The sequence below is a fragment of the Lepidochelys kempii genome, chromosome 3 (assembly GCF_965140285.1).
Source record: "Lepidochelys kempii isolate rLepKem1 chromosome 3, rLepKem1.hap1, whole genome shotgun sequence".
NCBI lineage: Eukaryota > Metazoa > Chordata > Testudines > Cheloniidae > Lepidochelys > Lepidochelys kempii.
In genome coordinates this window covers 144,049,098-144,075,174 of record NC_136382.1, presented here as the reverse complement: position 1 = coordinate 144,075,174, position 26,077 = coordinate 144,049,098, and the positions used below count along the sequence as shown (strand labels likewise).

General features: G+C 39.5%; 2 protein-coding genes across 12 annotated transcripts in view; one reads left to right on the top strand and one right to left on the bottom strand.

The window, feature by feature from the left end:
• CEBPZOS (CEBPZ opposite strand) overlaps nucleotides 1-24,851 on the top strand; it is a 30,477-nt gene extending 5,626 nt beyond the window's left edge. For 7 of the 10 annotated variants that reach the window (XM_078852236.1, XM_078852235.1, XM_078852241.1 and 4 more), the window contains 5 exons: nucleotides 913-957; nucleotides 1,406-1,490; nucleotides 1,569-1,720; nucleotides 2,660-7,716; nucleotides 10,738-13,138. In XM_078852236.1, the coding sequence (XP_078708362.1) occupies nucleotides 913-957; nucleotides 1,406-1,488 (128 nt within the window). In that variant the 3' untranslated portion in view covers nucleotides 1,489-1,490; nucleotides 1,569-1,720; nucleotides 2,660-7,716; nucleotides 10,738-13,138. Of the gene's footprint in view, nucleotides 1-912; nucleotides 958-1,405; nucleotides 1,491-1,568; nucleotides 1,800-2,659; nucleotides 7,717-10,737; nucleotides 13,139-16,744 lie in introns of those variants that run through there. The other 3 variants (XM_073338354.2, XM_073338353.2, XM_073338352.2) reach the window with 3 other exon arrangements.
• The window catches only part of CEBPZ (CCAAT enhancer binding protein zeta), a 26,322-nt gene continuing 1,627 nt past the window's right edge, over nucleotides 1,383-26,077 (bottom strand). Inside the window, exons 3-17 of one of the 2 annotated variants that reach the window (XM_073338348.2) lie at nucleotides 24,467-25,992; nucleotides 22,722-22,953; nucleotides 20,686-20,860; nucleotides 20,333-20,421; nucleotides 19,666-19,719; nucleotides 17,671-17,773; nucleotides 17,494-17,562; nucleotides 11,880-11,946; nucleotides 10,145-10,245; nucleotides 8,536-8,596; nucleotides 7,266-7,471; nucleotides 4,887-4,970; nucleotides 2,666-2,727; nucleotides 2,480-2,561; nucleotides 1,383-1,669 (exon numbers count right to left, since the gene is read on the bottom strand). In XM_073338348.2, coding sequence (XP_073194449.1) covers nucleotides 1,530-1,669; nucleotides 2,480-2,561; nucleotides 2,666-2,727; nucleotides 4,887-4,970; nucleotides 7,266-7,471; nucleotides 8,536-8,596; nucleotides 10,145-10,245; nucleotides 11,880-11,946; nucleotides 17,494-17,562; nucleotides 17,671-17,773; nucleotides 19,666-19,719; nucleotides 20,333-20,421; nucleotides 20,686-20,860; nucleotides 22,722-22,953; nucleotides 24,467-25,992 — 3,051 coding nt within the window. In that variant the 3' untranslated portion in view covers nucleotides 1,383-1,529. The remainder of the gene's footprint in view (nucleotides 1,670-2,479; nucleotides 2,562-2,665; nucleotides 2,728-4,886; nucleotides 4,971-7,265; nucleotides 7,472-8,535; nucleotides 8,597-10,144; nucleotides 10,246-11,879; nucleotides 11,947-17,493; nucleotides 17,563-17,670; nucleotides 17,774-19,665; nucleotides 19,720-20,332; nucleotides 20,422-20,685; nucleotides 20,861-22,721; nucleotides 22,954-24,466; nucleotides 25,993-26,077) is intronic. The other variant, XM_073338349.2, reaches the window with a different exon arrangement.

Below are 26,077 nucleotides of genomic sequence, written 5' to 3'. Positions count from 1 at the left end.
AAGTTGTCTGGAGGTGCCTGGTTATTGATGGAGAGATCTAAGACAGGAGTTCTCAACCTTTTTCTTTGCGCCCCTCCACAACATGCTATAAAAACTCCACGGCCCTATAAAAACCAGGGCTGACATTACCACCACAGGGGCTCCCATAAAGCTAAGTTGCTCGGGCTTTGACTTCAGCCCCAGGTGATGGGGCTCAGTGCCCTAGGGTTCAGCTTCATGTGGTGGGGCTTTGACCTTCTGACCTGGGCCCCAGCAAGTCTAACACTTGTCCTGCTTGGCAGACCCCCTGAAACCTGCTTGTGGCCCCCAGATACCTGCTTGAGAACCACTGCTCTAAGGCACTGTTTCTTAACCGGTTTGTGGGCTGGTGCAAGTCCCCAAGATCTTCCTGACACATTTAGGAAGGCAGCAAGCCAGTATCAAAAAGGTTGAAGAAAAACTCTTCTGAGGAAAGGAGTACTTGTGGCACCTTGAGACTAACAAATTCTGAGGGATGCTCAAAGCTTGAACTTGTAATAAACTTGAGGCAAGCTCCTTGGCTCAACCCTTCCTTAAAACAGTCTTAGATTCCACAACCTCCTTGATTTTAGGAGGGAGAATTTTTTGTGTATCTTTGGCAAAAAGAAAGCCTTTTCACTCTTACAACCCTAAGAGCCAGATGACAGAGGGACTCATCAGGCTTTGCGCCTATCCCCACTAGTGAATGGGCAAGAAAAGTGTCTAAATTTGTAAATAAAAGTAGCTCAAATGTGGTGTTTGACTAACACTGAAAAATACTAAATGAAATTAAATTACACACTACTAGTTAGTATCTAACTAAAGACTAAGTTACCTTTAGAATACAGAAACATGCATTCCATTGGTGCAACTGTTCGTTGAGAATAGTTAATTTTTTTCTTATTCCCTTACCAGATTTTAGGCATACAATGAACAGGAGATTTCCATCCATTCTGGAGGGTAAGTCACTTCTTGCCAACTAAAAGAAAACACTTCATAAAACTTGTATGAAACACTGGAATGCGTTACCTAGGGAGGTGGTAGAATTTCCTTCCTTAGACGTTTTTAAGGTCAGGCTTGACAAAGCCCTGGCTGGGATGATTTAATTGGGGACTGGTCCTGCTTTGAGCAGGGGGTTGGACTAGATGACCTCCTGAGGTCCCTTCCAACCCTGATATTCTATGATTCTATGTCTTTTTGACAGAGAATTATCTTCTAGCTTTGCATTGTTGCTAAATGTTTTTCAGAAATGCAGAGGTTGTAAAATGTATGTTTAGCTAGAGACAATTCTAGTGATTTTTTTCCTACTCAGAATCAGATGAATACAAATCCAATAAAATTAGACCTAGAAATTCAGATGCACATAAGAGAAACAGATGACACTGATGCTTTTTTTATATATTTTCAGTTTATTACAAAAGCAATGAATGGGCTGGAGTTTATGGAATAAGGGAGAACGACCGACTGAAATGGCTAAGTGGCAAAAATTAGAAGTAAGTAAAAACGGAAGCAGTGTAAAACGAATGTCTGATTCATTTTCTTGACTTTTTGCCTTTGTGTTTATTTTTCAGGCCTTTGTGTTTGAACTGTTTTTTCTTCTTGATAATATTTTTCACATCTCTGTTGTGAAGCCAGTTGTCACGCTCTGCTTCCCACTTGAGCTGTTTGATACCTACAAGGGAAGAGGAGGAACATGACAAATAAGAGGTGGTGGATAACTGATGTATCCTTTGAACACTGTTTGGAATTTGAATAATCTACCCCTAAATTCATAAAACACCAATAAAGTGTGAACTATTGGATTTTTCACCTCAAATTTTTCCATTATGCAAAAACTATTATACTTGAAACCTTTTGGGCCTGTTTCAAAGGCACAAATTTTAGAGTTGCTTTCATGGATCCTGTGTTATAGTTTGCATTAACACTCAATGTTTAGGATGGCAGCCATCAATTTTTTTAGACCAGAGAAATGAGTATAATTAGTGCTTTATCTATTTGATTAATCCCACCTTGAAAAGTAGATATTTACAGATTTAGATTTGTGGGGGAAAACTGTTTTTGCTTCATATACACCAAAGCTGGGGAGTGGTGTGTTTGGCTAAACCTTGGTTACATCAACTTTTATATCAGAAAAATTCCCATCAGGGAGAAAGTTAAATTACATAATTTAGAATTAGGTATTTAATGATGCAAGTCAAAAGCTGCACGTGCTGTGACTAAGTACAATTAAATCTAGACTAGGGCGAGAGTCCTTAAACAAGTACAGTTGTATTATATACCTCATGTATCTACATAAAGTTATACTGGAGCAGTGGCTGAATTATTTTTTGTGGATTTAACATTTTAAAATGGAATACACTAATTTTTAAAAATAACTAAGCAATGACATTTTTTCTTAAAATTGTCTTAAGGATTGTGCATAGGTACCTATTCAAATAGCGTAAGGGTATAGTTTGTTTATAGAACATGTAACTGCACTTACTTGCATTATCTTTGTTAGCCATTGCATTCATACCAATGTTGTCAAACTGGGACTTAACATTTTCATCCAGAAGAGTGCCAAACTTTAAAGAGAGACAAATATTAGTATTTTCTTTATGGAAAATATATTCAGGCAAAATGTGAGATCAAGCATTTTTTCTTAATTATGTATACTGATCAGATTTACCTCTTCTGCAGCAGCAAGCATGCCCATGTCTTTGAGTTTTCTTTTCTTTTGCTGCTTTGATCCTTCAAATAGAAAAAAATTACTGAAAATTGTAATCAGCTAAAATTCTACACTTTCCCAGGCACCACCACCAGACAAACATTCATCCTTTAATAACATTGTCCAAAGTATCTGATTTCTATTAAAGCTCCTAGAAAAGCATTTAAGTGTCTAGAATGTAACTAGAGGATTTCTCTATCATTTCATTGCAGGGAGAGATGTGTGAACAGATCGCTTAATAATGTAATATATATATTGTAATAGCAACCTAAAGACCCAATCAGGATTAAAGCCCCCTAGTGCAAGGTGTACAAAGACAGTCCCTGTCCTGTTCAGTTTACAGTTCAAGTGATAGATGAAGGGTCAAGGACTACAATCCAAAATATAATAAGTGTTAACATGTTTATGAAAATTGTATAAATACTAATCTGATATTTCCATCTGTCCCTTAAGCAGTCATTAAGTGGCTGACTTCTAATCAATGCGGCAGCAGAAATGAGTCTTAAGAGTAATACTCTTCTGGAGTCATTCACAGAGATTTCAATAGCACTGATTAGCATCCAGAAGGAACTGATTTCACAAAAGTGGTCTGCTAGTGTTTGTTACAAATACACTTGAAAGTTTTAAAATAGTTTAGTATAAAAAAAATTGGGGATTAGTTTTTCTGAGAGAAGGGATGGCTGATAAGATTGGGGATTGTGTGCCAGTATTTTTTTCCTCCTCAAAAGGATTGCCTCAGAAGCATACAGAATCAGAGCCTAATGGCTAGGGCCTTACCAAATTCATGGCCATGGAAATCTGGTTTTGTGTGCTTTTACCTGATACTCCCCTGTAAAATCTGTATAAAGCAGTGTTTCTCAAATTGGGAGTCCAGAACCAAAAAGGAGTTGCAGGAGGTCACAAGGTTATTTTAGGAGATTGTGGTATTGCCACCCTGACTTCAGAGCAGGGCAGCTGGAGAGTGGCTGCTGCTGGCCAGGAGCCCAGCTCTGAAGGCAGCAATACCATACCGTGCCACTCTTACTTCCGTGCTGCTGCTGTCAAAGCTGGGGAGCGGTGGCTGCTGACTGAGGGCCCAGCAGTTTTGTTAGGAGTTACGAACAGCCTCCATTCCCGAGCTGTTCATTACTCTGATATTCTACTGTATGTTTTTAGCTCTCAAATTTTAAGGGGGTGGGATATGTTGACTCTTTAACACACCTTTTAACCAGTGTTAAAGAGTTATCTAATTAAAAATCCTAGTTCTTGTGATGTTGTTTCTCCAGTTTTCCAGTCATCAGAACCTGAATTTCTAATGTACACAAGCAGATTTAAAAAAAACAAAACTTTAGGTAAACTTTGTCGACCAAGTAGCAAAAAAAGGGTTCAACCTTTTTTGCAGGTTGTTTTTCAGATCTAAAGCAGTGACACTCAGACCTCAATTATTAAAGAGTCACAGTAGTGTGAATTCATTGTTTCATTTACAATAGTACTGTATATTCATATTTAAAGAGACAAAATACTTTGTGCTGTGAGAATATATAAAACTAAGTATTTTATCAACTACAATGGGTTAATATAATAAACACATCCTGGTTGATTAATTAAAGCAGGGTTTTAATATGTTCTGCAGAGAGCCACTTGTAGTTCCCAAGCTTCAGTCTGAATATCACTGATCTAAAGCAACAGCTGATGCTGTAGGGGTTTTTCTGAGTGGGAGTAGTAAAGACTACATTCCCCCTCTCGTCCCCCCCCTTTAAATTCATCTATTCACTCACTTTTCATGTCTAAAACTCAATTTATATCAAATTTGCATTTTTAGTTTGTTTTTATTACCAGCAGCAGGCCACAGCTCTTGAGGAATCTGTAGATTTCCCTTTTTAAAGAAATCTAGGGAACACAAATTTGTGCTGCATGTACTATATCCAGGTACAATGTAATCTGCTCTACATATATCTGCTAATTCATCTCAACCCTAACAGCCTCTCAAGAGCTGTCGCTAATGTCCATTGTACCAGACTGACTGGATTTGCGGTACAGGTGTGAGAAATTCATTTTCACTAAAATGGAATTTGAACTTAAGTTTCCAGAGGCAAAAGATCAGTGCACCAACCCCCTACACCACAGAGCCCTCTGCCACTCTACATACTTCTACTACTTTGTATTAGCCTGTCTCAGACTTTAAATGAAAATATATTCTTACCTTCAAATGATCCAGCAAAATCAATATCTTTTTTTCTCTTGCCTTTTTTACTGACAGACTTGACCTGATCTTTACTGTTTACATCTATCATCAAAGAAAACCAAATAGGTCACTATAATTTGCACAGTATACACTATATTTAAAACATTAACTACGAACACTAACATGTCCATTAAGGCACATCTGCCCCATTATTCTGTTGAGCTTGTTCTTAGAAAACATTAAAACCACAATGGACATACTCAAATTTTTAATTTAAAACCCACAGATCTTGGGAAATGCTAAGTTAAGTTTTTCATGCCAGCTTTAAATGCCTCCTTTGCCTACTATCACAGCATGGAAGATATTAAATAAAGCACTGATCTCAGCTCCACGAGATACGAAGTCCAATAGAATAAGTTCAAAAGAAACATTGCATTATGTAAAATGTATCTATTTGATGAACAGTGTGGTGTATTAGGCTTGGAAGGATTAGACTTTTATCTGTAAATGCCAAATATTGATTTTACTGGACATGCAAACCAGTGAAAAAATATTTCTATTGATAACACCTAATGTCATTAAAGTTACTGTCTCATCCTTCCCATGATTTCCCACAACTGAAAATTTAAATCGATAAAGGCTTTAAATTGATCAATATTACCTGTTGAAATTTAAAAAAAAATTCCACCAAGCTAATACAGTAACTCCTCACTTAAAGTAGCATTTTTCAGGACTGTAACTACAATGTTAAGTGAAACAATGTTAAGTGAATTCAATTTCTCCATAAAAAATAATGTAAATAGGGGAGGGCTAGGTTCCAGGGAAATTTTTTTTGCCAGACAAAAGATTTTATACATACGTATACATAGTACTGTACACAGCAATGATTATTGTGAAGCTTGGTGAGGTGGTGACATTAAAGCGCAGAAGAGCGTGGGATATTTCCCAGGGAATGCCTTACTGCTAAATGACGGACTAGCACTCGGCTGAGGCCTCAAGGGTTATTGTTAGTGTAGCCTCGCACTTTACAAGGCACCACGAATGGAGGGAGGGGAGAGAGACACACAGTGTGTGTGAGAGAGAGAGAGACGTGCATTGCACCTTTAAGTATGCTGATCCCACTGCCTTTTTAAGTAGATCAGCAAGTTGAGACAGCAGCTGCTACCAGCAAGCTCCCTCCGTCCTGAGCCCTGTCATGTCCCCCACACCTGCTCTGTGGAGATGGGGGACACCCTGACATTAGCCTACCCCTTTCCCCCGCACAGCAAGCAGGAGGCTCCCGGGAGCAGCTCCAAGTCAGAGGGCAGGAGCAGCACACAGCAATGGGGAGAGGGAAAGCTGAACTACGGGCATTTGATAGCCTGATGGGGGGCTGCCCGTCCATCCTGGTTCCAAGCCCCCACCACCTAGCTCCAAGGGCTGCTCTTTCTGCAAGCAGTGGACAAAGCAGGCAGCTGCCAAACAACGTTATAAGGGAGCACTGCACAACTTTAAATGAGCATGTTCCCTCATTGATCAGCAACAAAATGACATTAACCAGGATGACTATACGTGAGTTACAGTATATTATGCAGTAGTGCCAATTTGAAAGAGACATTAAAATCTATCTGAATAGGTTACTTCAGTCCCTGATAATACTCCCTGACCTCAACAAGCCAATATTATAAACAATCTCTTAATCTCATATGTTTCTTTAAATTGTAAAGTGGTTTCCATGTAAACACTCTCTCTGATAACGTAATAACCCATGATCAGGTTAAGTCACAGCTTCAAATTTCTTATAGAAAAATAAAATTATTAGGCACATGAATTTTTGTTGTTGTGCTAAACAGAATTACAGGAGTCAAATAGTTAATTAGCCACTAATTTTAAAATCATTAACTGGTCTCAAATCAATCAGTGGAAAAAAATTAATAAATGTTGATTCAAATCATGCATAACTAAAACTAGAATTTGCCAAACATTCATTGACTGATTATTTTTTCCTTCATGCCACATAATGGTCACTGTGTAAGTTACTTGTGTACAGACCTGTTTGTTTATTTGGTCTTTGGAGGTTTTTTGTTCTATTTTGCGTGTGCAGAGAATAGTGTATCTGGTTTGTGAAGTATTTAAGACCAAGTTTTCAAAGAGGTGTGCTTAAAATGAGGCTCCTAATTCCGTATTTAGGCTCCTAAATAAAAGTGGCCTCATTTTCAGAGGTAATGAGAACCTGCAGCTCACTGCCTTCAATGGGAGCTTCTTGGCCAAAGAGTGACTTGAGTGGAAGCTGCTGGTAGCTTAGCGTCTCTGAAAGCCAGGCCTCTGATTTAGGTCCCTATCCATGGATTTAAACACCTAATCTATGCAACCACATTTTTAAAAGTATTGACCTTACTGTTGTTTTCATTACCTTACCTGGACTGTTGTCGTCATCTGATACATTCATAAATGCACCTCCCTCTTCATCAATGTCATCTCCAAACTCTTCATCCATACTTCCCAGGGAGACTACTTCTTCATCCATCTCATTGAATTCATCATCATCAGAATCTTCCAAGTCATCACTGCATTCCTCACCTCCTTTGCTTTTCTTACCACCCTTGGGCTTGTTTTTTATATTACTAAAATACACAATAATAATACTCAGCACTTCCTGCCTCGTTAGATGTCTACAGAGAACACCCATCTATTTCAAAGCACCGTACTAGGAAGTTAAGCAGCATTACAAAGAATTTTAAAAGTAACCCAAGGCATAATCAACTGGCACTTACAGAATATTAAAAATACATCAAACTGAATTTAACACAAGGAATGCTGCTGAAAGTCCACCCGCTTTAAAAGGTCTGAAAAGAGTCCTGTGATTAAGGTACTCTTTTGACAACAGCTATGTGTGTTGTGACATGTTCTAATGGTCCCAGTTCATTTTCAGAAATCCTTTTGCACAGGAGATTGTTGAGCTGCTTTCAAAGACACCCCCAGAAGCCTTAGCAGGCCTATTAAATGGAAAACTGAGAATTTAACCTAGTATAGCACTTTAATGGATAGAGGGGAACTGATCCATCCTGAAACACTACAGGTGGGGGGAAGGGGGTTTGGTGAGGGGAACTGTAGGTAAAGAGGTAGTAACAACGAAGATGAGTTTGAGAGGGAACAAGATCTGGATCAAAGTTTTTCAAGGTTCACTATAAATTTAAGCTATAAATTTTCCCCCCTCCTCCCAAAAGAAATTTCAAATTTCTTTAGTGAATTTTAAAAGTATGTTTCAAATAAAATTGCACATTCAATCATTAATGGAGCCAACGAGTTACTAGGAATTAAGCTATGTAACACTGGACTTCTAACATGGGATCAGAATTCCAGTTTTCAGATTTCATACATCATGTATTATTCCAATTTATGATTACACTCACTAGCATTATCTGACCATGAAATTGGAGACCGTGAAAACCAAGATGATACAGATAAAGTGCCCAGCCTCACGCTTTCTAGGCTAAGTTGCAAGTGCCATAGCATCAGCATGCTCAGCCCAGGGGGAGGTGGAAGAGAGAGTGACATGCAGCGCCTCGTGCAAAATGATACTGAGCAAGGCTGACTTTCTTCAAAAAGTAATGTTCAGCCATGTGGAGTAAAAATCTGTAGGAGTGGCACTGAATTAGTACAGAAGGAGCAGAATCAAAAATCTTACCCAGCAAAATCAAGGTCATCCTTGCTAACAGTATCACAGTAACTGTCACCTTCAAATGACTCTGAAAGAAAAAAAAAATGGGGAATTTTCTTTTGTTATTGCAACACAAAGCCAAGTGAAACATTTTGAAGTTATTTAATAAATAGACTGAATGCTCATGGCACAATTTATCATCATTTTAAAGTCTTCCATTTTCTCAAGCATACATTGTTTACATTTATTGACTCATCAAGGAAGAATCCCAGGAGAGTTTTACTTCTATGGAAAACTGGTCAATTAGCTTACAAACCATTTAACAGACCCCTTGAGTCACAAGGCATTTCATAATACAAAAACAATAGCATAGTATAAGTTTTGAAAGAGAATTCCTTTGCACTGGAGAAAGTTATCTTAAAATTCATTTTGTTTATTTTCATGCTACTGTACAGAGAAATATACATAAATCCTTCCTCCACCCCAGCATCACATGAGAAAATATTCCCTATGATTCAGAGTCTTATCTTGTGACGCTCATAACCAAGGTATGCAGAATACAGGGACTGCACATTTGACTCTGAATTAAGAGTCTCAATCACAGAGAAGCCAAACCACCTTGGACTTTAAAGGCCACTGTCACTGATGGAATTTAGAAATATAGATCTAAACCAGGGAAGACACCAACTAGGAACAATAATGTGTCCAAAAAAACTATGACACTTCTCTCTCAAGGAATTGAAGTCCTCTCCCTATAAATCCTTGACTGAAGAGAGGCTGGCAGAGAAAAGTTAACACTAGGGTGCCTTGGATCCAAAATTTGTGATGCAAACCGCCTAACACAGGGGTGGCCAACCTCAGCCTGAGAAGGAGCCAGAATTTACCAATGTACATTGCTAAAGAGCCACAGTAATAAGTCAGCAGCCCCCCCATCAGCTCCTCCTCCCTTCCCCACCGCTCCCAGCACCTCCTGCCCACCAGCGCTCCGCCAATCTGTACCTCCTGATCAGCTGTTTTGTGGAGTGCAGGAAGTTCGGGGGGAGGGGAGGGGAGGGGGCATGGCAGGCTCAAGGGAGGGGACGTGAAGGGGTGGAGTCGGGGCAGGGCCTGTGGCAGAGCCAGGGATTGAGCAGTGAGCACCCCCCAGCACATTGGAAAGCTGGCTCCTATAGCTCCAGCCCCGGAGTCGGTGCCTATACAAGGAGCCGCATATTAACTTCTGAACCATACGTTGGCCACCCCCGGCCTAACATCAGAGGCAAACTGTACATTAAAAAGACCAATGGTGAAACATAAAAGGGATCAATGAAAAGTTAGATATTTTTGTTATAATTAGGACTAAATTCTCAAAATGTTGGTCTAAGTTGCATGAGCAAAATATGAAGCTGCAGATTAAACAATGAAAGTTGCAGCATGCACAGACAATCCTAGATTCTAGAGCAGAAACTTGCATCAAGTTCAAAAGAAAGGGCAGTCGTAGCCATATGCAGCCATTGGCAGAGATGCATAATCACATTGCACACAGAGCCCTCACTAAGGACTACTGAATAAGTAAAGAATTAGTAGTCTACACAGGCTGTTCCTTGATAGACTAAGCGCTGAGAGTGCTTTACTGCTATGAAAAATACAGCCTTACCTAGTATTCTTTCAAATTCATCATCATCTACGTCTTCCACGCTTTCTTCATCCACTGTACGTTTTCGTTTCTCTTTCTCTTTCTCAAGCTTTTTATAAAATCTAAAATATTTAAAAAGTTTTCTGCAATCACACACTACATTACTGATGATGTGTTCTTATGACGCAATGATTTTAATAAAGCCACAACATGGATTACATGCATTGTATATAAAGTCTACCAGCTATCACTTAAATATCAGTTATCGTTTCCAATATGATCACAATTCAAAGATTTATAGTTCATTTATTTTTCAAATTTTAAAAAAAGTGTAAAATGGTGAAGTGATGTAAGATTTAAAACAGTGAAAATGCCTGGTTAGTGGTTTGAGAGGCTTTTTTGATCACTGTGAATTTTAAAAAATGACAGGAACAATACACATATGATGTGTGTGATTAAATGAACATTGTCAACTTGAAGTCCGGTTGATCGGAAAAAAAAAGTTTAAAAGTAGTTTCAGGTACTATGCTTTCCCCCTGATTTCCTCTGCCAGTTTTTGTGGGTTTAGTCTCAGTTACCTATTTTTAAAAACATTTTCCTCTGCTTTATTGCAGCATGAAAGATCCACACGAAGAAGAGGGAAAAGTGACTAGATATGAGAAGAAAATATGAATTTTACTACACAAAGCATTATCAAAAGTGAATAAACTAAACTGAAGAAACAAACATTCTCTAATACTAAAGTTATAATAATCTTAGGTGTTATTGTAACAATAATTAATATTTTTTCAGGCAGAAGTGTGACTTTTAAGTAGGTGTCTCTTTAATATCAGGATCCCATCTATGAGAAGCTTCTGATGTCACTGAAAATTGCACACACTTTTGCACTGACATGAAAATGGTTCGGAATAGTGATTTATCAAGAGGAGAACGCAAACGGACTTCCCATAGTTGTGTTAACAGGAGCATTCCATTTCCATTTGCTAGTATTTATTTTAATTTTAAATAGTAAAGAATTTAACCACAAAAGCCTAATTCAGAGTCAATATCAATAAAGAGACACTGCCAAGTTTAGCCCAAATTTCCGGTTTAGGAAAAACTAAAGTTTGCAAAACCCAAGACCACTAAAAAAGATGTTATGAATTAAGAAAAAAATCCAATGAAAAGTTTGGGGGTTTTTAAGCCAGTCCTCATGCAGTGTTTGTAATTCAAACACTAGCATTGTGACCATATGATAACCTGAAAATAAAACAGACTATAAATAGAGGAAAAAATGGTGAGAAATATAAAAAGTAAACAAACACCTTAAACGCCCATCAGTTAGATTTTTTTAATTGCTCCATTTTAATAAGCCAAGTTATTATCAGTAACATATTTTAAAATATTAAAAAAGATCAACTTGTTGTGCCCAGGTATTACAGCACACAGGGTATTCCTGACCAACCAGTGCTTGCAACTCCATACTATTAAGTCAACTAAGTGATGTTAGGAGCAGATTGTAATTTTGAATGGCTTTCCTTATCATTTTAAGATTATGTTATCACTCCCTTCTGAAACATTTTTCACAACTTTCAATATTCCACACAGAGCAAAGGAAGTTCCATCATTTCATTACATAAATCACTCGAGCTAATCCAAATCCTCAAACTTCTCAGAGTAAAAATGTCAGGACAAATTTACAAATTCTAATCCTTTTTCTAAAGAGTTAAATTTCAGGAACAAAGCTTGTTAAGAGTATTCATAAATATTTAATTACCTGTGGAAAAACACTTCATCCACTGGGATTTTACTCTCATCTTGGGCAAGGAATTCCTTACTGTTGACTGAAAAAATAACAGACCTGGCTTTATGCTTCGCTTCACTAAAGGAGCACGATTTTATAGCAAGTTGAGTATAATTATAGAACATTTATGTTTTGTTATGAAAACACTACAGTAAAATTGTTCCCAAAGTAAATTTCTGAAATATGGTGTATTCTCCTCAATTTCTTAAAATAAGGACTTCTACTATATTTTCTATTTAAAATGATAAAATGTGGGCTAACATCCCACCCCACCACAGTTCACAGGCATTACCCCCAACTATCCCCTGGATCCACATTTATGTATGTTAGTAACAATCCAGTAGGAGTGTATGTTAAAAAAAGGTTGGAGGTGGGACAGATTTTGGGAACCTGTAGCCTCCACACTTCTTCCACCACACGAATGAGTCCTTCTCACCCTCCCCCTATGACCAAAAGCTCTTCAGCAGCTGTTGGGCAGGGGAACAGCAGCATAGGTCAAACAGGAGTGATTGGAACAGGATCAAGCATCCCACCACTTCCAAAGTCCAGCACTAATGACGGTGAGGAAAGCAAGATAAGTATCTGCAGGTACTCAAGGTACTCAACAGGCAGGGCACTAAAGCCCCCTCTACCAGAGATGGCAAAAAGATCTTGTAACTGGATTAGGAAGGACATCAATGGTGACAAGCACCTCACTTCCTCCCGCCACACAACCCCCATCCCAAAAAACACTCAAAAGGAGACAAGGAGAGCCATGTCCCATTTCACTGCATTCAGAAAACAGCCTGCTCCCTCTGGTAGAGAGAAATGTCACAGCATCGTAAGCCATATCATGGCCCCAGTAGTGAAGTCTGGGGAGAGGACTGTTTCAGATAAAAGTGGGTGATGGAAATGGATTTCCAATAATCAAGGTTACAGGGGAAACAATGTACAGTGGAACGCTAGTAAATTAACTGCTCACAAACACAGAGTTTTCAATTTGCTAGGGTGGTCTGATTGTGATTTTTATAGCCATATTCCTGCATGGGAGCACTAGTTTCCAGAGGGCCAAATCACAACTACTTTTTATTCTAAATCCTCTACACCTCAGTTTAGGTGATGCCCTGACATATTTAGTAAAAATGTACTAAACAAAATAAGGATTTTTAAAGTGCATAAATGGAATTAGTCAATGTTTTTAAAATGCTCAGTCTGCTCCTTGATTAATGCAATAAATGAATCATCCATTTGAATGAATTCTAGATAAAAATTCCTGATCACATGTTCATACTGCCACAGAAACCTTGTGCCATTAAAGACCCATGGACTACTCTATATACCAGTGGTTCTCAGGGGATGTGCAGCCCACAATGTGTTACCTGGGCCACAGGGGCCAGGTGGCAGGGCAGCAGCAGCCCTGACTGTTGCTGAAGGGGAAGCTGGCTGGCTGCCCGCCCTGGGCCCCACGGAGCCAGCTGCCCCAACCGCACAGGGCCGGGCGGCTTCCCCGACCCCCACCAAGTGGAGTGGGCCAGCTTCCCCAGGCTCCAACCCTGCAGGGCCAGCTGGGAGCCCCGACCCCGCAAGGCCCACCGGCAGCCCAGCTGGACCTCTCCGCGATGGGCTAGCTCGGACCCCTCCGCGCCATGCAGCTGGGAACCTGGCGGACCCCAGGCACGCAGCTGGCCTTTAGTACACAGCTGAGCTGGGCCACAGCTGTGTGCTAATTGGGGTTCATGAGGCCCACAGGTTGAGAACCACTGATATATACCAACACTACATAGCACTGGCTACAGCACCTCAAAGAGAACAGAACTAGAGGCATAAGTAAGAGCCAAAAAGAGTTACAAAAATCCTTCAGCAGAAGACATGGCAACTCAGTAGCAAAGCGGTAGACTATTTGTTTATTGGGGGGGGTAGGGAAAGAGTTTTAGCTGTATTCCAAGGATTTCATTCTTTGTTGCTGCACATTAAATTAACTACAGAGAGAATGTGACGATTAACTTCTATAATCCCTTTCCGTCTTCAGTCCATTACTATCCATTCCTGCTGCCAAACCCTGCCCTTAAGCACTGGAAGGAGCAAGGCCAGACAAAAGCTTGCCTATTTCTGAAAGAATCTTACCAACATAATGTTGACAAAGATGCCTACTAATCCTAACAATAGTTGCAGATTAGGAATTTTACATAGTAATCAATACTCTTATGGACATATCTTAATGTGATTAAAATCATTATATAATCTGTTCTAGGTTTAAATCACCTTTCCTACTTAAGTCACTTAGGCAGAATAAATATGGTTATATGATAACTTGGGAACAGGAATATGAACTGAAACTAGAGATCCAGCACAAACTCATATAATATTTTACACACAGTTAAGTGTTTAAAACCTTATTTCATTTTAACCAGTTAATTATTAGTTAATTATTATTATTATTGTAACTAAAACAAATATTTGTAAAGCAAGAAATTTAATTAGGCTTCTGCAAACAACCTTAACTCTGATCCTGTATCCCAACCCCATCTTCCTGTTGGGGATGAGTATGCTGTTGCACCATTACCAGTTCTGAAGTTACTTTAATCATTCACATCACTAACAAGTGAATTTGTAACAACATTCTAAACACCTCTCAGTAATTGTGGCCCTACCCTACCCATCTTACATAAACTGTATCTAAAGCAGCACACATCAGAGCAGTTTCTGAAGGGCAGGGTATTAGAGCCAAGTGGGGAGTACGGATGAGGAAGACACAGAATAGAAAGGGTGAATAAAGCAGGTAGGGTTCTCTAGAATGGTGGAAGACAGCAAGTGCTTTTGTATCATACGTAGATAAGCGGCAAGACACTTGTGTATCTTGCTTTGAATGGTCAAGTGAACTGGAGGACATTTCTTGGAACAGTACATAGAGGAATGCTGTCAGCAATGGAAAAATAGATAAGGTTACTCCTAAGGGAATTCTGTGCACGCCCCCCCAAAAAATTCTGTGCACAATATTTTAAAATTCTGCAAGTTTGTCAATAAATGTGGCTCCAGCATGGCAGTGGGGAGCACAGGGCACTGGCTGCACAGAGGTGGGAGATCTCCCTGCAACCTCCCACCCTGCCCAGGACACAGACTGGGCACTGAGGCTGCACCCAACCCAGACACAGCACAAGGGCTGGCCTGCCCCAGAAACACTCCAGAGTCTTGCCCCTCTGCGCCATGCACACTAGGTGTGGGCAAGCAGGCTCATCCTAGCAGGATCCAAGTGTGGAGGGGCTTAGTGTGGGGAGATCCAAGTGTGGGGTGAGAGGGTTCTGTGTGGGGCAATTTGGGTGCAGGCAGCTCAGTGGGGGGGATCTGGGTGCAGGGAGATCTGGATGTATAGGGGCTTGTTGCGGGGGGTTCTGGGTGCAGGTGCAATGGAACTCTGCAGAGGAGGTCCAGGTGAAGGTCGTTAGGGCTCGGCAGGGTTTGGGTGCGTGGGGATAGGGTTAAGCCGGGGGGGGGGGGGGGGGGTCGGGGTCTGGTAGTGGCCAATTCAGCCGGGGGGAAGGGAGCCTAGATGCATGGGGATTGGGTGAATGGGTGAGCAGCTCCCCATATAGTGACTGCTCCCCCCACAGCTGAGGAGTGATGGGGGCAGGACATGGGGGGGTGCGGGGGGGGTGCGAGGCCAGGGGAGGTTTCTGACCCAGCCCTGGCCGCTCCATGCAGGGGAAGTACGCTCCTCCCCAACCCCAACTAGGACTAGCAGCTGAGCCTGGCGCTGTGTAGGAGCCATGGGGCTGGGGAGAGCCAGGTGTGGGGATGTGGGGGGTCCTGGGTCTCACCTGGCATCATCCCCAGCCCCACTTCCACACAGTGATTTACCTCTCCGCCAGCTGCTCCAGGTGCCCGAAACAATGCACCCACGCTGCTAGGGAGGGGCATGTGACCGCTCTTGCAGCTTCCCTGTCAGAAAGTCATTTTTCTGCAGGGAAGCAAAGAAACCTGCGGCAGACATTAATTCTGCGCACATCCAGTGGTGCATAATTCCCTCAGGAGTAAAAGGTGTGGTGAGGAATAAGGACGTTTCTGGTGGGTAAGCACAGGTGTTGATATAAAGGTCATCTATACCACTGTTAATTGTAGAACTGAGTTTCCTGACTTTCAAATTGTATTTATGAATACAATAGTCAAATAATGATTTAAATATACATATATTTTACAATGGCACAATTTTAGCTTAAGATTTTTTTTTATCTAGGAAGTTATTTTTTTTAAAAGATACTCAACACGCCGATATGTGAACATAGTTTTATTTTCGTGAGCCCCTGAAACCCTCATGAATTCAGCTGTCAGAGCTTACAGACCCTGCAAACTGTGTGGGAAATAAGAAAAGGGGAGCAAGGAAATACATTCTGGCAGTGAAAGAGGAGAGTGTTTGGAAAAAGATGCATGGGATCTGTCAATAACTGTGTTACACTTGCTGGAAGATGAATGGGAAAGAAAAGGAGGGTAAAGCAGGATCTCTGCTATTCCTTACTCCCCTGCAAGGCCATGACTAGCTACAGAGAGGCTCACCTCCTTTCCAGTCTTTCTCCCCACCTTGCTTTTTAATTCCTCTGCCCTCATTTTCCTTCCATATCTGTGTGCCTCTCAAGGCCTCAGGTGCTAATGGCTTCTCTCTTAGGGAAACTGGAAATCACAGAAATCCAGAATATGCCTTTGATGTGTCACTGTTGGCAGTTACTACACCCATCATTCAGAAAGCATGGCTGGACATCCCAAGTTACCTTAGCAACACATGGTTGGCAGGGATGTGTGTCACAAGAGCCAATTATTCTGCTATTTTCCATCTTTTTAATGAGTTATGTGACTCTTTTTCTCTCCAGATCCTCTCTTTGGAACAACATCTCATAAAACAAATGAGAAAGCTTTGTCCAGTACATGAAAACTACAAAAATAGCTCCATTTGCTATATTCCTGTAGGGCCTCTCAGGGCTTCAAGGACAGCAAGGTCTGCTGTTTCCGTAGTTCTACCCCTTCCTTTGCTAGCATGCATTTCTCTGTATGATGGCTAACCAGAGAGCAACAGCTCACTGACTGCCTGAGGAAAAGAAACTACTTCCCTATAAAGAAACTGACAGTGAATGAACTACAAGCATGAAGAAAAGATTTAAAGAACAGTAAAAAGGTGCACCAGGAAATGTGTTGAACCAAGCCATGTGCAGAAGCAAAGGCTACAGGATTTTCTTATTCATTAAGAGATACAGAAAACGATAGCTGAGACCGTTGTGACCATTATGCTTCTATCAGATAGGTGTGCACCCCCTGCTGATAAGGTGGTTTAACGGCCCGGAATTTTGAGCTGTGAACATTCCATACATATTCATGTGTAAGAAGCTTGGACTGAAGAGCAAGGATCACATATGACTTACTTGCCTCTGGAGAACAATTTTCTCTTTGTTATTATTTTCTTGATGAAACAGGAATAATGTTCATGGCATGGGGTACAGATATATATATATACACTGGAGGCAACAACTACGCACAAAAGACATTTGCTGCCTTACGTACACCACCATGAACATTATTATTCCTTAGCCATTGCAATCTTTCAACTGGAAATGTTTCCACTTACCAGCAAGACTACGCACATCATTCATTAACTGTTTCTTCTTTGGCTGCATTACCACACTGCTGGTGTTCTCTGTGGTAGAACATAAATCAATCAAATGTGTTGTTTCACATGTTTATATTACCACTACATATATCAACAATAAAGATCATGTCCTATAATGTATAGAAAAGTTCCCACCTTTGCCTTTATGAAGTTTGGGATTTCGGTACACAAAGCGATCCAAAAATCTCATTAGTGTGAAATCCTGTAGAGGGTCACCTGCATATTGAATGTAATCACCCTGGAAGAAACAGAGCCAAAAACCATCAAGGTCTTAATTTCAAACTACACAAGAAATGAACTCAAATTACATAAAGATCTAGCATCAAACTTGAACACTAAACAACAAGAATACAATATTAAACTGAGTGAGAGGATATCTAATTATGTGAACCTGCAAGTGAATACATTTATTTTCAGATTCCCAAATTCTGTGCTTTATTTTTCTTCTTAGCTCTAGGACACCTTCACGAGCTCTCGACCACTGCAACAGTTCAATGATACCTTCTAATAGCCTCTTTATGGGTTTATTGGACAGACTTTGACGCTCTTGATCAATTACAAACTTTAAAGTCCTTTAGAAAAGAAGGTGCATATATCATAGTAAATAACAATCTATGCCCAGCACTAGTTAGCTATCACAGTCAAAACAAAATCTCTGAGTTATAATGTTTTTTAAAAATACACTTTTTGTGTGTTCACTTTGGCACAGTACCAAATACCATAATGCCATAAAAAACATTTGTTCTGACTGCATAGTCCATTTTGTGAAAAGCACTCAAAATAAAAACGAACATTAATATTATCCAAATATTGATCTATATGAACACTTCTCACCTCTTTTACTGTTAGTATTTATGACATGCATTTATTTGGCATCCATCACCACACTGTACATGTCTTAGATTAATACAAGACCAGTTCCCATGTATTGGGAGCTAATTCTTTATAATCTCTTTATAACCACAACTTTAAAAGAAGAGAGTCTCAGAAGACATTGTCAGGAGACTAAGTGATAGAGAAAACTGGAAAAGCCTGGAAAAGGGATCTTCACTTTTATGCAGAATATGCAGGGGTGGCAAGTAGACAAATATGCCCAAAATGACAAAAATGCATCTCAAAAAATAAGTCAAGACGTGAGAGCAGTTACAGTACTCTGTAAATAGCTCTGTACTTTCAATTAAAACAACTTTCCTTCGAGTACACAAACCTCTCAGCTTGGGTTAGTTAACTGAAAGGATTCATAATAATAATTACAGCATTTCAATTAGGGATTTGAAGCTGAAGTTTAGAGAAGTGGGATTCTAATAGTCTGAGCACATGGAGGCATCTTTTTAAAAGGAAGTGCACATTGACTCTCCAAGAAATTAAAAGTAAGATTCCTCAATTTACCAATACAAACAGACAGATCTTTTTGCAATCAAAATGCTATCCAAGGACTGTTAGGAAGAGGTCCCTAATCCTTGAAGTCTATATACCAGCACCAAGCAGGTTAAACATCTTGCAAATTTACACAGCCCTCTTATTCTGTGAGGAAATAAATTCCATTAAGAAATGTATATACATTTAGGCAACTAAAGGAGAGCAATGAATCCTCTATGGCAGAAAAGGCACCATGACATTTTGAAAAAAGTAAATTCATTCTCCATCTGCACTCAAATCCAAGAAAACCCAATAGAAAAGTCAGTGGGATGAGACACCTACCAATCTGCATAAACTTCATGGAACCACAGCAACAAATGTCAGTGCAAACAGTGGAGGAAATGGTGCCAGGTCTGTGAAACCTGAGCTAGCCATGCCCACTCTGTGTGGAAATGTGATCTGATGAAGAAAAAGCCATCCATATTGGCTCCTCCTAAGCGTTTTCTCATTCAGGTTAAATATTTAAATCCATAAAAACTCTTTTTGAACTTTTATTTTAACCATGTAATTCATGATGTCACAGAATTTCTCGCTATATCTGCGAAGTTCAAGTTCTGTTACAAACCAGAAATCAGGTAGCCCTGCTACAAAGTTTAGATCTAGTAAACCATCGACTGTTGGGGCCCTAGTTATTCCATTAAGTTATTCACCAGTCTTTGTAATGCCAATAAAAAATGGAAATTACACACTATGGAATGGTAAGTTACTTACCTCTAAGATAGTTTTTGCAAAAAGAGCCACAGATGGATGAAAGTGTTCGGAAAGCTAAAAAATAAAAACATTTGTATATTTCTTCTTAAAAGATGTGTGCAATCAGAAAACAAAAGCCTCTCCCATTTGACTACTGCTACAGCAACATTATCCACAATGTCTTAGCTGAATCTTGGAATGTCCCCATTGTAAGAATCTAGAATTTTGTTCAGCTACTTGCTACACAAATCATAGCCACTTTGAATTAAAGAAAGTCTGATTTGTGCTGCCTGAGAACAGCTGAAGAATTTATTACAAAATAAAGATTAAAGCTTGTTATAACTATTTGTACTACAACCTTATTCAGTACAAAAAACTATGCAAATGTAAGAGCATGGAAAAGATCTGTTGCTATCATTCTAATCTCAATCTAAATGTTGCAATTCCACACACCCCGCATAATTATTGACATGACATGTAATCTATTCAAGTTAAAACTGAGTAAGTGATTTCCTTTTCATCCAATATTACTCCCACCTGATTAAAATTTCACAAAATTCAATAACAGTTAAGAGTGAGTCTGAGCAAAGTCAAGTCTATATTCCATGACATTAAAGCCAAACTGTTTTCTTGCTGAACTGGGCCTTACCATAAAAAACAATTAAACAAAGTTGTAAGAACACTTTACCTTTTTTAATTCCCAAAGGCTTGTGCTTTCAGCACCACAGAATAATGGATTTCGGTGCAATGGATCATAGCAACTTGAATTCTTTCCACCTGAAGCAAGCACAAACGCTTTAAGTTTCTTCAAACATAAATGTGTACATAAACATATGGGAACATAACTTATATTCAAAAAGAATTATAGAAGAGGAGAACTTCTATTTGAAGGTTGAATCCTTTGGATCAGACTCTAATTTAGAGATTTTTTTAAAAGTAATGTTTTAATTTATTCTTTCATTTTTCCACTAAGAGTTCTGATCAACCTACCAGAAGATAACGGTATTACTGAATATGACTTAGATTTTCTAGTTAATTTACCTCCTAGGTTCTGATGATGCACCCAGGAGGCTGCTGAATTTGTATCATCTGCTTTGACAGAACTTTCCATCATGCTCTCTCTTTCTGCCTCCATTTCTCTGTCTGCATCTGTGAATTTTTCCTCATCCTCTTCAGCTTCTTCCAGGTCATGAAAGTGTTCTTCGTCTTCAGACTCCTAGATAAAACATTTTTTCATTAATTGTTGCATTTCTATATAGTAGTAATAACAGGTGATGAATTCAGTTGGACAAGATTACATAATTCTGTTAAAGGTGACCTACAAAAATATAAACAAAGTGAGCTCAGTGTTGAAGATATTCAAGTTATTGGGCATTATGCAGGAATTACTGGGTGAAATTCTATAACCTACATTATGCATCAGGTCAGATTAGACAATTGTAATGGTCTTTTCTGGCCTTCAATATCTATTAATATTTCAAACAGCGGTAAGAGGGGCACTTGGCATGTCAGTGTATGTATAACTTACTTTATTCTTACCACATTACTTGAAGCATAGTACCACTGACTCCTAACACCATGGGCCTAGGAAAACATCCCACTGTTAAATGTCCTCTCCCTGACGTGCTTGCTCTCTACTGGTCTTGAAAACAGTATGGCTGCTGGAGACAAAACTCTTTTCAACACCATTATACTAAGCACACTGCACATTACATTCTACTAGTAACTAGGGCACTCTCTGTAATGGTATTGAAAATGGATTGGCCCCTTTTGACACTAGCAGCCAGAGGGGTTAATCAGGGAAATCTGCTGATGGTAATTATGACCATCAGCAGGTCACTTTCCTAGTATAAGCAGACCCAAGGGAAATCTCTAAATATACACCACTAAGCTGGTCAGGTCATAATCATCAGAGAATCCCACAGAAACATGGATCCAGTTTAATGTTGGGGGCAGAAAGAGGAGAAAAGGCAAAATAACATCACATAAACACCAACAGGACTTAGTGGTACCATTCCTCCAATCCCTAGTGCAGAAGAGAACAGGTTCCATGATCCAGCAGGCTTTCATGGTGGTTGCAAATCACCAGTCTTGCAATGTTCAGGGATTATATTCAAAGCATACCCTTGTTTTACATCATTTTGTCAAAATATGTGAAGATCACCTTTAAATTAATTCCACAGCAAACCGTAATCCACTGAGAACTTTAAATTATTACCCAAGTAGTATGAAATATGCTTGCTACCGTATTCTAAGATGTGGATGAAAGAATTGTGAAGACTAAATGGTTGACACGCTGATCAAACCATGTCAGTGATTTCTAGTCAAAATATCGATGCTGGAACATCACTAAATATAATTTACAGTGCTTTACAAAATAATGACAAAATACCTGCCTTCAACAGCTTACAAGCAAAAGGCATGATCTTTTACCCACTATAGTCAATAGCAAGATTCCTACTGACTTCAAAGGAAGCAGAATTGGGCCCTAAATTAGACAAGACAAACATGTCAAGGAAAAATTGTTCAGGAAATGTAAAGATGTAGAGAGATTATTGGGAAGGAGAACAAAGCAGGAAAATATTCCTGGAAAAAGTAAATTTCAAGGAGGAGAGAATGCACATGAAAGGCTATTCCAGGCACGATTGAAGGGGAAAAGCTGAGTCAGGCAACAAAGGTGAAGGCAAGAGGACTGGGAGGAACAAATATGTGAAACACAAATAAATGTTTATTTAGATAACCTTCTTTGGGGTAGGATGATTACATAGCACCTAGCACAGTGAGGCCCCCTGATCCCGACTGGAGCCTCTGGGCCTGGCTAGAATACAAATCTGTTCTGTTTTTCATCACATATAAAATTGTTTCAGTATATTAAGGAAAAGACCAGATGAGAAATCAACTATTCCTAGTTACTCCTACTGAGAAGTTCATGAATACATTTAATAAAGCCAAAGGGACAAGAATCACTTGTCAAGAAAAGCTGATCTGGAAAAAAACCCAAAGGTTTTAGTGTTACCAAAGCTAGTAAGTGGAGACCCAACACAATATTACAGAAGTTGTTAAAAGTCACACTATACCACATGATCCTGTAGTTGAACTCGTAATCCTGGTTTTATTTTCAGAATCTCAGACACAAGATACAGGGCTCCACAAATGAATGGTGGCATTTGTCCACAGCTGACTTGAAGTAATCTTTTCACAAAGGCCTTCACCCGCCGCAACACAACATCTGCCTTCACAGACTTGTAAACAAGATTAAGAAACATGGACTGCTTTGAACATGCTGCTAACCCTGGATCCAGCAGCTTCCTGTGGAAAACATAGGATTATCAGCAACATTTCCTTCTATTTACCTATTATAGTGTTTTTACCTTTTCATATTACACAGTGGTATCTAAAAGAGTAGTTACTTCTTATTCTACCGTATAAGAAAATAGTACAGTAAATACTGAATTGTTATGATGACAACTGTTGAGACATCTATATACAATATTTAACATGAAAAACCCATTTCTGAGCCGTCAGGTGACAGAGAAACAGCCTGTGTGTAAGAAAAGGTTGGAATAGAAAGCAATAGAAAGCAAAACTTCATGATCAGGTTTTAAAATGTCAAAAATATTAGGATAAATTGATCTATGCAATCTCCTCACACTTTCAAAGAACAGAAACATCTATTTTAAAAAGTGGAAAGAAAAGGATCAGCCCACTGGAGCACTCTACAGTCAGGCCAAACACTTGGTGACAAATCAGAATTTCACTGTCTTATTCTTCAGGTTAGCTAAGGCTAGAAGGCACTGCAGAAGCAGCATGTTTTGCACAAAGAGGAACAAAGGGGAATATGAGAGCCCTGGATTAATCAGTGGCTTTCCTTGGCCAGTTAGGAATTTCCTTCAGAACCTTTATATGTCACTTCTTAACAGTCAGCTCCAAAAGGGATGGTTAAAATGCAGAGCCTCTAGGGTAGTCTAACTCAGTGGCTCTCAACCTTTCAGGACTACTGTAGCCCTTTCAGGAGTCTGATTTGTCTTGCGTACCCCAAGTTTTACCTCACTTAAAAACTACTTGCTTACAAAATCAGACATAAAAATACAAAAAAGTGTCACAGCACACTATTACTGAAAAATTGCTTACTTTCTCATTTTTACCATGTAGTTATAAAATAAACCAACTGGAATACAATATTTACTTACATTTCAGTGTATAATATATAGAGCAGTATAAACAAGTCATTGTCTGTATGAAATTTTAGTTTGTACTGACTTTGCTAGTGCTTTTTATGTAGCCTGTTGTAAAATTAGGCAAACATCTAGATAAGTTGATGTACCCCCTGGAAGACCTCTGTGTACCCCTGGTTGAGAACCACTCCCATGGAGGCTCAACATCTTGCCCCCCATAAAAGTATGGAAACAAGAGTTTAGGCAAACTGTTATTATAACAAAAATTAGACAGCTAAAATACAGGTTACAGAAGCAGGTGACCATCAATAAGTTTCAAACTTAAGTATGGGGTTAAAACATGCAACTGGAAAACGATACATGAACAATGGGTTACGTTTAAATGTTCTGTTTTGATGACCTGTGTGATTGTCATGTCATTGCCATTTTTTTTACAATGTGCATTATAGGAGGGATGGACATAGGTAAGCATTTAGTAACAAATGTCCAAAATTTTAGCACAGGAAGATTGGAAACTGACCAGAGAGGCCACTAATGACAAAATAAAGTCCTTCATGTGTTTCTACAACAGCATTTTTAGTTAACAGTTATCATTTCATAAAATGAAATTTAGACCACCAAAGTCAGAGAACGTATCAATCACTTACTTGTACAACGCTGCATAATATCTATCTGATACAGTCTGATGAGAGTCCATTACTTGGAAAAGCAACATCAGGGCCTGGACACTGGTGCTGAAGTTCACAAGATGCAGCACCTTAAACAGTGTGTTCATCTGCTCTTTCACTTTCTCATCACCAATCTGAGCATAAGGGTAAGCTCTGTTCACCCCAGTCAGAAGAGCACTGAGCATTTTAGATTCAACTTCTTTTTTCTTGATGCAACTCCGAAAAAAGCAAAAATATAGAGTTATCAGTTTGTTAGCCAGATCATTTTCCTCATGGCTGAGGACTATCTGATTTAAAAAACAAACTGCATAATATTGAGCTTTAGGGCTAATGTTTGATCGGTAGAGAAGCCTCTCCACTTCATTACACACAACTCCTTTCATGTTTGGATGTTTATGAAGTAAGGTCTCCAGAAGATAAGAGGCTTTGGTGGCTATTTTGTTTTGAGGATCTCCCAGTTTATTCACCAGCTGCACAAGAAGAGCTTTCTCCTCCTCTGGCTTGTTACAGAGAAGCTCATAAGCAACTGCAAGGGCTCGAGCCTTAGTTGCCATCAGAGAATCGTGGGTCAGTGTTTCTAATGCCTGTACAAATTCTGCCACCAAGTGTTTCAGCTGATGCTCAAAGTACCATAATATCAATCGCCTGTCCCTTGAATCTCTGTTGCCACTCGAAAGCTTCTCCAGTTTGTTTAAAGGATGTTGAGAGAAAGTGTGGAGTTTACGATTATCTGGTAAAAGATCTGAGAGGAGAAGCTCCTTGAAAGTATCCAAAGCCATTAGGCTCTGACGCCTGCTGCCCTTCTTTTTGATAAGGTTCACCAGGGTCTCAACAAATTGGAGTGTGTGGACAGACCCATCTTGGATAAGAAGGGTCATGGCTGCCATTCTGTCAGCTAGCGTACCTGATGACACAACAGTGTTCATCCAAGCTGAGGAGGCCCCCTTCTGAAGATCTGTCTTACTCTTATACAGGTCTGCCTCCTGCTGATACAGTCTTTGGGCCAAGGCTTTATACTTTGATACAAACACCTGATTTTGTTGCTCAGAAGAGAATTCATTGGTGTACTCTAGATCATACCATTTGCCCCCTGGTTTGATCAGCAGTACTTGTCTAGCATGAAATTCAAACACCTCTTCTTGTTTCTCTTTCTTTACCACTGGCACTGTAGGAATGTGCTCTTCATTAGGCTGAGCTGGCTTCTTTTTCCCATCTTTGCCATTATTGATCTGTGCTTTTCCTTTGTTTTCTTTGACTTGATTTTCTTTCTTTCCTGCTGGTGAAAAGGCACTAGTTTCCTTTTTGCTGATTTTCTCTTTCTTTGCTGGCTTGTCCTTTTCTTCCTTCTCCTCTACCACCACGATTTTTTTTGAATATTTGCACACACCTAGTGACTTTATAAATTCTTCTAGTTCACCTTGCCCCAGGTCATCAATTGCTCCTTGTTTACCACCATCCACTAGGTCCTCTGTCTCATCCAGAGCAGCCAGCATGATATAATCTTGCTGCATGAAGCAAACACACACACAGAAAAATACGTAGAAAACCAAGCAGCGACGCGAACAGGCGCCGTGCAAATCCTATAACGGA